The sequence below is a fragment of the Podarcis filfolensis genome (assembly GCF_964270895.1).
Source record: "Podarcis filfolensis genome assembly, chromosome: 8".
Lineage (NCBI taxonomy): Eukaryota > Metazoa > Chordata > Lepidosauria > Squamata > Lacertidae > Podarcis > Podarcis filfolensis.
Genome location: NC_139611.1, coordinates 36,730,726 through 36,742,937, shown reverse-complemented (window position 1 = coordinate 36,742,937; position 12,212 = coordinate 36,730,726). Strand labels below are relative to the sequence as shown.

Sequence of the window (12,212 nt, the reverse complement as noted above, 5' to 3'; positions counted from 1 at the left end):
CAAAATTGAACTGAAAATGGATGAAAATATAGAGTTATAATATGTTAAGATATAGAGTTAAGATAAACGAAAGAGGGTAAGGATTTGCTGATTTGATTATTTAAATGGGGATACAAAAAGGGGAGGTGTGAGGAGGCCAAGGAAATAAGATAATGAGTTAGGGTTACAAAAATGGATTTGTTTTTATTCTTCTTTTTCTTACTTTATGTATTTTTCTATGTTTCTTTTATTGTATTTCTTTCTTTTTATATGATCTTTTAAATTTATGTTTTTGTAAAACTCCAATAAATATCTTTAAAAAAAACCAACAATGTCATTCAGTGAACATGCCCCCCATAACAGTTTGGGTGGTGTTGTACAAAACAAAAATGACTGCAGCAGTCAGACTAACCCACTCCTGTGTATCAAAACAACTCCATCTGGTTTTACCAACCGGAAATCCAGGGTAGGACATGTTTTCTTGGCAGTGGAAAAGGGGAAGATAAGAAAACAGCTTACGCAGTTAGAAACTGCAAAGCTCCACTCTCTCTTCAGCTTTTGCCCTCTTTGACTCAGAAGAGAGAAATAAAGGGACGCTGGTATGGATTTCTAGGACAGATTTGACTTCTGAAACTTTTGGCTTTGGTGAAACAGGAGCCAGAGGGCTTTGCGTGATCCTCCCACTTTTTAGCAAATCATTCAAGGAGACTGAGAAACTTGATCCTCCTGTATTCCCTGTGCAACTGAAAGGCATGCTAGAAGGTAAGGCACTTTAGCAAACACTAGAATCTCTTACTGAATACAGTTTTGCTGGTGAGGGAGTATCTCTCTCTCTGTGTGTGTGTGTATGTATGTGCATTTATTTTATTTTATTTAATTAGAGAGCATTTTCCATGTAAATGCATCACACAGGGTAGCTGACACCATTTTTTTAAATTGCAACTCCATAAAAGCAATTACAAGAGACAGGATCAGCAGTTAAAAACCATTCTTAAAAACTCTTTCTAAACACACACATATACACTTGCACAGACACAGGAAAAATGGCTGCCTGTTGCATAAGGACGAGATGAAATGGTTCAAGGTTGATTTAGAATCGTGTCTCTTAAATATGGTAAATCTAAAACAAAAAGGGGTTTGAAGGGATGACTCAGCTGTTTTGTTAAGACACCAACAGGGCGTGAACAATATGAGTCAACAATTGTGCATGCCAACTGAGTTATAATCAAGCTGCTAGGAACTGGATTTCTTCAGACTCTTTAAAAAGAAGAGTGTATAACAATAACAATAACAATAACAATAACAATAACAATAACAATATATTTTATTTGTATCCCACCCTCCCTGGCCAAGACCGGGCTCAGGGTGGCTAACATCAAAGTATATAATACATTAGAACATAAAAACAGACAATCAATTAAAATACAGCTTAAAATCAGATTTAAATTCAGAATAAAATCAGATGGCAACCCACAAATTATAACTATAGGGGTTGGGAACATTAAGTGCTCACCAGGCCCAGATATTTGTGTTGGTCTCATATGAGCCGGTGAGAAGAGTTAGAGAGGCCACTTACATGCAGGGTCTTGTAAAAAGGCGGGGGGGTCAGACTGGGCCCTGACCAAAGGCCTGGCGGAACAGCTCCATCTTGCAGGCTCTGCAGAAAGATATCAAGTCCTGCAGGGCCCTGGTCTCTTGTGACAAAGCGTTTCACCAGGTTGGGGCCAGGGCCAAAAAGGCTCTGGCCCTAGTCAAGGCCAGCCTAACCTCCTTGAGGCCCAGGACCTCCAAGGTGTCATTGTCTGCTGACCGTAAGCTCCTCTGCGGGGCATACCAGGAGAGGCGGTCCCGTAGGTACAAGGGTCCTAGGCTGTACAGGGCTTTAAAGGTCAAAGCCAGCACCTTAAACCTGATCCTGTACTCCGCCGGGAGTCAGTGCAGCTGGTATAGCACTGGATGAATGTGATTCTGTGGCGAGGACCCCATAAGGAGCCTCGCTGTGGCATTCTGCACCTACTGGAGTTTCTGGGTCAGCTTCACGGGCAGCCCCGCGTTGAGCAAATTACAATAATCAAATCTGGAGGTGACCGTTGCATGGATCACAGTGGCAAGATCAGGGCGGGAAAGGTAAGGGACCAACTGCTTAGCACGGTGAAGGTGGAAAAATGCCGCCTTTGCTGTAGCTGCAACCTGCGCCTCCATAGAGAGGGAGGTGTCAAAGGTTATGCCCAGACTCCTGACAGAAGGCGCTGGTGCTAACTGCGTCCCCCCCCCCAAGAGATGGGAGTTGGCCCCCCAACCCCATGTCATCCCGACCCAGCCAGAGGACTTTTGTCTTCGAAGGATTTAACTTCAACCAGCTCCCACGTAACCATCCAGCCACAGCTTCCAAACATCTGGTCAGTATAGTCCATTTAGAGAAACTTTCCTGGTTTCAGAGACCTTTTAGATGGCAATGTGTATTCCATCACTTACTTCAAAATGGGTTCAGGCAAATTATTCCATTTCCCCCTGACATTCCCTTATTGGATAATTTCCACGTTTTATGTGATACTCCACATGGCAAAGCCACTTCTCGAAAAGTACTGGAATCTAGTGCAAGTTGAGTGCTCATTTCCATGTTATTCACTTCCAGGGAGTGGGGGAAACTGCTTGCAAGAGCTGGAAAATTGCAGGAGATTTGTGCTGTAATTTCATGTGATGAAATCTAGTCTAGTATCCCAGGATACAGTCATTCCTGTTATTTAAAATGCTAGCGCAACAGATCAATCAGAAAGCTAAAGTTCCATAACACAACAGCTATCAAAGGGAACCTGGGATAGAATGGCTAGTGTTAAGTGCACAAGAAGAGCCTCTTGGATCAGGCCATTGGCCCATCTAGTCCACCGTCCTATTCTCCCAGTGGCCAGGCCGGTGCCTATAGGAAGGCCGCAAGCAGGATCCAAGCACAAGAGCACCCTTCTCTCCTGTGGTTTCCAGCAACTGGCATTCAGAAGGATTTCTGCCTCCAGCTGTGGAGGCAGAGCATACCCATCATGGCTACTAGCCATTGACAGCATTTCCCTCCATGAATTTGTCTAATCATCTTTTAAAGCCATCAAGTTTGTTGGCCATCTCTGCTTCCTGTGAGAGTGAGTTCCACAGTTTAACAAAATGGTCTCAGAGTTTAACTAGCATTATAATCAGGAAAACTAACACAATAATACCCACGTCTGAATGCAACCTTAGCAATGTGGGGATTGAGGGGAGAGGTCCTCCTGCTCATTCTGCTGAACCCTGGACTTCTTTCCCAAGTCCTGCCCTGATGGCACCACAGACAGGGACCAAGCTGCTTTCCATGACATATTAGTAATGACAGCTCTACAGACTCAAGAGTTACTAAGGCAGAAGATCAGAAACCTCAGTGGGATTGCAGGAAAGGGAGTATCACGGTGGTAAGAAATTTGACTGAGTTCTCAGCTGAAAGCAAACCTACCTAATTCACCCTCTCCGAAACAATACACAACCCAAAACGTGCTCTGAATTTTGCAATGCAGTTCGCTAACCAAATACTTTCTTCTTTATTTCATATCCTGCCTTTCCATTTTCATGCTCAAAGCACTTAAAATGAAGAAAGCTATGATAATAATCAATCAGTACAAAAACACACATGATAATAACAGGAACAATCTACAAAATAAGAACGATCTGGGAGAAAACTGAGGACTGACCCCTCCATCTGCTGCTGTCTTTGGACACAATGGGACGCGGGTGGCGCTGTGGGTCAGAGCCTAGGACTTGCCGGTCAGAAGGTTGGCACTTCGAATCCACACGATGGGGTGAGCTCCCGTTGTTCAGTCCCAGTTCTTGCCAACCTAGCAGTTCGAAAGCACAAAGTGCAAGTAGACAAATAGGTACCGCTCCAGCGGGAAGGTAAATGGTGTTTCCATGCACTGCTCTGGTTCACCAGAAGCAGCTTAGTCATGCTGGCCACATGACCCGGAAGCTGTCTGCAGACAAACGTCTCCCTCGGCCAATAAAGCGAGATGAGCGCCACAACCCCAGAGTCGGTCACGACTGGACCTAATGGTCAGGGGTCCCTTTACCTTTACCTTTAATGTGTTCAAATACACATATACTAGATCAGCAATGACTGATAAAAATGAATTAAATTAGGAAGGTTGGTTTGTAAAAATATGTCTGTTAGGAAAATGGCATACAGAAAAGTGTATATTGGGAAAGGTACCCACTGAAATGCTGACAAATTTTCATGGGCACTTTAAAACAACAACAACCCAGGGACATGCAGGAATATGGAGCTGAATTTAAGATTGGGACAATGAGAAACTGGAAATCGAGAGATTCACTCTTTCCTGGTGATGATTACCAAGGAATAGGCTGCTTTCAGTTTGCAAATAACCTTGGATTTTTTTAAAATTAAAAAATCCTAAGCTTAAATAACAGAAAGCAAAACAGATTGACATTTCAACACTACTCTTTCCATACAAGTAATCACAGCTCAATATACTTCTTTCAGGAGAGGGGGGTGTCGATTGGCAGAGAGTGTGTGTGTGTGTGACCCAAGAACCTTGCAGTGGATGGAGAAAAGAAACAACAATACTGTTGTGCCAAAGTTCTACGCGAGTTAAATTAGTTATGAACCAGTGCTTTTTATTTATGTCTGCGTTCCGGAAGTACACTCAAAGGAACGGGGAAAGTTGCCCTTAAAGCTTTCTGATATTTAACACTACAGCTTGACAATTGGCAGGGGGCTGTTTGTAAATAAGCCTGAACAGTCGTGTTCACCTGATTACAGGTAGCTGGGGACCACAATTGCTTTGTGAATCAACCCTTGTTCTCTTAATAATGGGTTTAGCAAAGTGGTTAGGAGACTGAGCTGCACATGACTTAGGGAGTCCCTGCTTTAAACATTATCTCTCCGATGAGATCATTTGGCAATATGAAGGCAAACCCCCCTTTAGTCCTCCCTTCCATAATATGGGGTATAATAATACTGACCTTACAAGAGGGATGAGGAATCTGTGGTCCTCTAGAGCAGTGTCCCCCAATCTTGGGCCTCCAGCTGTTTTTGGACTACAACTCCCATCATCCCTCACTAGCAAGACCAGTGGTCAAGGATGATGGGAATTGTAGTCCAAAAACAGCTGGAGGCCCAAGGTTGGGGAACACTGCTCTAGAGGAATGGTGGGAGACCTTCAGCCAAGCCCAAGGGTCAAGTTAGATCTGCCTGTCATGCACCGGACATCATATGACATGAGATGAGGTGCAGATAGGCACACGACTGAGCTTAAAAGCAGGATCCACAGGCACTACGGATTTCAAACCATGGGCAGCAAAGGAAAATGGGTCCCCTGAAGTCATTGTGTCTTCATGTGGTTGACAGGTGGGAGGTCTTTCAAAGCTGGTCCACAGGACATGGAGGAGGTTAAGGATCTAGCCCACTGGCTGAATCCTGTTTCCCACTACTAGTCTAAAGGGAAAAACTCAAAAGTGTGAATGGGGATAAGCGGTTCACATTGCACCTCCCCTCCAACCTCCAAATATCCCTGTGTTCACTGAGGAAGATCTGCAGGGGACTTCCACTCACATTTGCTTGAACACGATTATGCAAACTCCTCCATGCAATGCAAGTTCTTGCTTTATCAGGGTCCTCAATTGCAGAGAGTTCTGCTTGTGTTCAAGTGGAGTGTGGAAATGCCATAGCTCAGTGACAGAGCATCTGTTTTGCACACAGAAGGTGCCAGGTAGAGATGGAATGTATAAGGATGGAGGGCCACTGCCAGTCAGTGTGGACAATATATGGAGCTAGATGGACCAATGGTATATGGCAGTATATGGCAGCAACCTTTGTTTCTGATCCAACACAGGGAAGACCAGAGACTCAGTATGTGGGGTGATGTGCATGGGGATGTTGGGAACAGGACCTGTGTGTGTCATTCTGTGCCTGATGAAGCTTTCATGTGTTTGGGCTAACACTTGAACACACTTTATATGTTGTTGGGACTCCACTCCCACCTGTGCCAGCCAGCATGGCCAATGACCAGAGGGGATGGGATCTGCAGTCCAACAATATCTGGAGGGCCACAGGTTCCCCAACCATGCCTTATAGAGTTAGAAGTACAGCTATATGAAACATACGAACGCTTTGTACACTTGAAAGTATCATCATTCCCAACAACTGTAAAATAGAACAGAGATCATGCAAGGAGGTAGAATAATCTAATTATTCACCTCTCTCTCTCTCTCTCTCTCTCCCCACCATCTCCAGGACAGTAGGAGGAAAAACTCATCTACATGAATATCGAGGAGTATTTTGCAAGAATTTCCTACAAAGGCCCCCAGGAATGCCTGGACTTAGAAACGTTAACAGCAGTCTTTCAACATCACATCCGATCGGTGCCGTTTGAAAACCTCAGCATGCACTGCGGCGAAACCATTCAGATAGACTTAGAATCAGTCTATGACAAAATTGTGAAGCGGAATCGTGGTGGCTGGTGCATGGAGAACAACCACCTCTTATTCTGGGTCTTTCAGACAATGGGCTACGATACCAGCCTTTTAGGAGGCTACGTTTACAGCCCTCCTCAAGACGCCTATGAGAAAGACATGAATCACCTCCTGCTGAAAGTGGTGATTGACGGCAAGGCCTACATTGTGGACGGCGGCTTTGGGATAGCCTACCAAATGTGGCAGCCAATGGAACTGGTGTCTGGGAAAGATCAGCCTCAGACACCGGGCATCTTCCGCTTCACTGAAGACAATGGAGTGTGGTATTTTGACAAAATGAAGCGCAAGCAGTGCACAGTAGGTACCGACAACATATTCCCCTCCTCTGTTACCCCAGAAAACATGACCTGCAAGAAAGTTTTCTCATTTACCCTTCAGCCACGGACGATAGAAGAGTTTCAGCCTATGAACCTGCATCTTCAAACTGCTCCAGAGTCCCTGTTTGTGAAGAAGTCTATCTGTAGCCTGCAGACCACCAGCGGCTTTCAGGTTTTGATTGGGTGGACGTTGACGGAAACCACATATAATTACAAGGGCCACGTGGATCTGGTGAAAAGCACCACCCTTACTGATGAGGAAGTGGAGAAAACTCTGCAGGAGCGATTCAACATAAGATTAGATAAGAAGCTTGTCCCCATTAACACCAGCTTGATATCCATGTTTTGATTTGAAGAGCTACCAGAGCTACAAACATTCAAAGCAAATTGGGAGGATGATGCTTGGATCACAGAATCATAGAATTGTAGAGTTGGAAGGGACCCTGAGGGTCATCTAGTACAACTCCCTTCAATTCAGGAATCTCAACTAGACATGATGATGATGAATGTAATAGTTTTTTCTCGATTAATATTTTGCCATTCCTTGCTATGATGGAGTGTGAAATCAACAGTAATTTTTATCACCAACTCATGCTGAAAATAAAGAAGATAACATCAACAAAATGTAAAGGTTGCTGTGTTGCCCCATGAGAAAAAATCCTAAATCCTAAAATGGGGGCGGGCGGAGAGATAGCAAACATTTGATGTTAGGAATGCAGATGTTAGGAAGCAGGAACATTCAATTATTGATTCACCACATTTAACAATATAAAACCCAGCTGTTAATCAGGGCAGTCTTCATCTTAGGGAGAAAAAATAGGCAAAGGCATCTTGTTTATACCACATTTCTAAAACTTTTTATTCTGGTGGGAAGGCTTTGAGAGAAGTCAAAAAGGGAGATGGGACCTGCCATGGCTCAACTGGAACCACTCAGCTATATGGATTGCAACCAACGTTAATTCTACTTGGAGTAGACCCACTGACTGCCTTAGAGACGTTAATTTTAATAGGTCTACTCTGAGAAGGATTTAGTCAGCAACAACCCATTGAAATTAATTTGTTGTTGTTTAGTCGTTTAGTCATGTCCGACTCTTCGTGACCCCATGGATCAGAGCACGCCAGGCACTCCTGTCTTCCACTACCTCCTGCAGTTTGGTCAAATTCATGTTCGTAGTTTCGAGAACACTGTCCAACCATCTCGTCCTCTGTCGTCCCCTTCTCCTTGTGCCCTCCATCTTTCCCAGCATCAGGGTCTTTTCCAGGGAGTCTTCTCTTCTCATGAGGTGACCAAAGTATTGGAGCCTCAGCTTCAGGATGTCCTTCCAGTGAGCATTCAGGGCTGATTTCCTTAAGAATGGATAGGTTTGATCTTCTTGCAGTCCATGGGACTCTCAAGAGTCTCCTCCATTTAGGTTCATTAATTTCAATAAGGATACTCTCACTAGAATTTAAGAAGCATAAAGATCCATGTGGTACTGGCCAAATCTAATCCAGCATCATTGTTCTCAGTGACCAACCAGATGCCCATGAGAAGCCTACAAGCACAAAGGCACAATAGCAGCTCTACCCTCCTGCAGCTTCAGTAACTAATTCAGAAGTGTTACTGTCTCTGAGCATGAAGACACAGCATAGCCATCCCGTCTAGTAGCTATTGATGGCCTTATCCTCCATGAATTTGTCTCATCCTCTTTTCGAGCCATCCAAGTTTTTCACCATCACTATAATCGTGAGGGAGCGACTCTGCAATGCTGGATACAAGCTACTGATTTCAGTGGTCCAATGCCCCATATTACGTGTCCAGCTGTTTCTCATATCAAGCAAGCTGTTTTGTTGTGTTAGGACACCACTTTAAAAAAGTTAAGAACCAAAGTTCAATCAGTTCATGGATCAGTGGAACTGGAATATGTGCAGACATTTCAGGTGGACTTTCTCCCCTCCAAACTTTTTAATGACCAACCCCCAATAAGACGAGAGAAAGAGAGGGGAAGAACGGAAGGATTAAGATCTTTGCAGATCTGAAGCTGAAAAATTCAACTCAGCTCTTTTTACACACAGTACAGCAGACTGCAATCCGAAAAGCACAGGGAAATCTCAAAACAAAAACAGATAAATATCTTAACAGGTAAGATATTTTTTGTTTTGTTGTTTTAAAAAAAACTCTTAAGAGCAACTTTAACTGGTGTAGACCCTTGGATTTTGGATAGGCCCTCCTGGTCCTCTATAGCCTGCAGATCTACATCTGGCCACAACCAAGAACCTGATCTTTTATGTCGTGGTGCTGGAATGGCCTCCTCCAGAAATAAGAAATGCACCAACTTTGAAATCATTTCATTGGATGCTAAACACTTACTTGCCTTCACTGGCTGTTGATGTTAGTCGCTGTAGAATTTTAAGCAATTCTAAGTATACTGATTGAGCTCGATTTAAAAACAGTTTGTATATTTTTGTGTTGTATTTGTTTATTTTTGAATTGCATTTTATGCAACTGTGCACCATCTTGAAATGTACACATCTTGAAACAATAGTAGTATAGCCGTACCTTGGAAGTCGAACAGCTTAGTTCCTGAACATTTTGGCTCCCGAATGTCACAAACCCAGAAGTGACTGTTTGCGAACTATTTTTGGAAGCTGAACATCCAACAGGGCTTCTGCAGCTTCTGATTGGCTGCAGGAACTTCCTGCAGCCATCAGAAGTCGTGCTTTGGTTTTCAAACATTTTGGAAGTCAAAGGGACTTCCGGAATGGATTCCATTCAGCTTCCAAGGTACGACTGTATATAAATATCTTAAATCATATATAAATTTCTGCTGAATGTGTAAAACTGCTTAGACTGAGTCAGACCATTAATCTATTTGTTCGCTTTAGGTGGTGGTGGCGGCTCTACAGGGGCTTAGACAGAGGAAGCAGTTTTATACGAAGATCATTTGTCCATATAACATAATATTGCCTATACTGACTGGCAGTTACCCTTCCACAGTAATCTTTCATGGCCCTACCTGGAGATGTTAAGAAACCTGGAACCTTCTGTATCCAAAGCACCTGCTCTGCTAGAGAGCTACAGCCCTTGTTACTGATGCAGAAAACACAACCTCCGCAAACAAACCAGTTCACCATACTCAACACATGCATACCAGGTTGCAAGAACAGAGCACTATCAAAGGAGAGTCTTTGTTAGGCACTTAGTAGATCTAAACAGGTATTTGTTCCTGCACTTCTCTGCTTCAGCTATGCAATTTCTTTGATGCTACTCTCCTTAAATATATTCAGAGAAACCACTGTGCAAGCTGGCAGGATGGGGAAAGAAGCCTTTCAGGCTGTCATAATTTTTAATTAGCCGCTTTAACATTTGCCTTCCAGGAAACATGAACATTGAAGAATATTTCACAAGGATTAGCTACAAAGGCTCTCTCGAAAAACTGGATTTTGGAACCTTAGCGGCGATCTTCCAGCACCACATACGAGCTGTGCCCTTTGAAAACCTCAGCATCCACTGCGGGGAGACGATTACTCTAGACTTAGATCATGTTTACAACAAGATTGTGAAGGAAAAACGAGGGGGTTGGTGCATGGAGAACAACCAGCTTTTGTCTTGGGTTCTGAAAAAGCTGGGATATAACACCACCATACTGGGAGCTTATGTTTACAACCCACAACAAAACACCTATGCCACTCAGATGACCCATCTCATCATCAAGGTGGTCATTGACGAAAGGGCCTACATCGTTGATGCAGGCTTTGGTGTCTCCTACCAGATGTGGCAACCGTTGGAGCTGGTGTCCGGCAAAGACCAGCCACAAATGCCTGGGATCTTTCGTTTCACAGAAGACAACGGTATTTGGTACTATGAGAAAATAAGAAGGAAGCAATACATTCCCAATCAAAACTTTGCCAACTCAGATCTCTTGGAAAAAAGGGAGCGCAGGAGTATCTACCTGTTCAGCCTTGAGCCAAGGACAGTAGAAGACTTTCGGTTCCAGTGTTCCTATCTCCAAACGTCCCCAGATTCCGTGTTTACCAAGAAATCTATCTGTAGCCTCCAGACAAATGATGGGTTTAGGGCTTTGATTGGATGGACACTCGTGGAGACAAAATTTAACCACACGGAAGGCACAGATCTGGTGAAGCACACAACGCTGAGCGATGACGAGGTGGAGAAAACACTGAGAGAGAAATTTGGTATAACTCTGGAGAACAAGCTTGTTCCTATTAACATCAAAGCGACATATACCATCTAGTGTAGAAAACAAAACACGGCACAATGCTATGCAATTGCAACAAGCTTTACCATCTTCTTAAATCCATCATTCTGTAAACTGCAGTTATGATTAAAACCTGTCCATAAGCTGTAAGCACCCCATGTTAGGCAGAAGAGGATAATTATATATTGTGGGGTTTTTTTCACCAGCACTGACAACCCTGTAGATGCAAACCAGTGACTGCAAAGTACTTAACATGTCTTGGATAATGAATTTTGAAACGATTTAAGCACTTCAAAATGGAGGAATCTGCATTTCACGTTTTATTAAGTTACATGGATCTGAATTCAAAGCAGGACTTGCTCCGATATGTACCCAGAACTAATGTGTGAACGAGGGATACTCCAGTCATTTCAATACAGGAAGCTCGTCTAAAGGAATGTTTTTAAGCAAACTGCCATCCTTTATTAACATAAAATGGGGCAGCCCTACAAAGGATACACTGCATCCATGAAAAAATGGCTCATTTGGGCTTATTAACTCTAAGGAAATGGGAATTTTAGAATTCAAATATCTTAGCTGCCAACAAGCTAGTTCACATTAAAAGCTACATGACCTAAAATGTTAGCAACAGACTGAACTCACCCTCTCTTCTTACCCCCAGAGTCTAATGCTGATCATCTTTTACGGAGCTCTGCACAGGTATTGTGAAAGGGAAGCTTTAATTAAAATACTTCATATGCTCATCTCGGATTTGTGAGGGCACATACTTTTGACGAACACAATGTTTAATATAGTGAGCAGGCAGTGAAAATCCTATGTGAAGCCTTAATCTGAAAAATATGGATATTGATATAATTTTAATTACACGAACTAATATTGACAGAGGCTTTTGCTCCAGTCTCCATTTATTTCTGTTCATATATACACTGGTAACACTTGTGAGAGTTATACTTAAGTCACCAGCGCTAATGAAGTCTTGGTCTGTGTAGTTCCCCCACCCGCTTTACGGATCTGCTATTACGGTACATTGCTTAAAATCCCTCCAAGCCAATCAAAAAATCCTTCAGCTTCATATCTCTATAGACTATTTTGTATGTGGCTTACTGCACAGCAAGTACTTATTGGAGAAATGGCTTTCTGGTCCTTATGAAGCTGTCCATGTTTTGGGGGAATCCACCCACCCATTTGGAATGTTGGACTTAAAAAAAAA

At 43.2% G+C, this 12,212-nt stretch overlaps 2 protein-coding genes across 2 annotated transcripts; both read left to right on the top strand.

Annotated features, from left to right (window-relative positions):
• Window positions 1–398: 398 nt before the first annotated feature.
• On the top strand, window positions 399–11,887 carry LOC310768245 (arylamine N-acetyltransferase, pineal gland isozyme NAT-3-like). Its single transcript, XM_083626114.1, has 3 exons — window positions 399–741; window positions 6,248–7,862; window positions 8,200–11,887. Exon 2 carries the CDS (start codon window positions 6,274–6,276, stop codon window positions 7,150–7,152), a length of 879 nt encoding a protein of 292 aa, XP_083482240.1. The 5' UTR covers window positions 399–741; window positions 6,248–6,273; the 3' UTR covers window positions 7,153–7,862; window positions 8,200–11,887.
• LOC310768247 (arylamine N-acetyltransferase, pineal gland isozyme NAT-10-like) lies at window positions 10,166–11,887 on the top strand (the record flags this gene model as incomplete). Its single annotated transcript, XM_083626121.1, has 1 exon — window positions 10,166–11,887. One exon carries the CDS (start codon window positions 10,166–10,168, stop codon window positions 11,036–11,038), a length of 873 nt encoding a protein of 290 aa, XP_083482247.1. The 3' UTR covers window positions 11,039–11,887.
• Window positions 11,888–12,212: the final 325 nt, after the last annotated feature.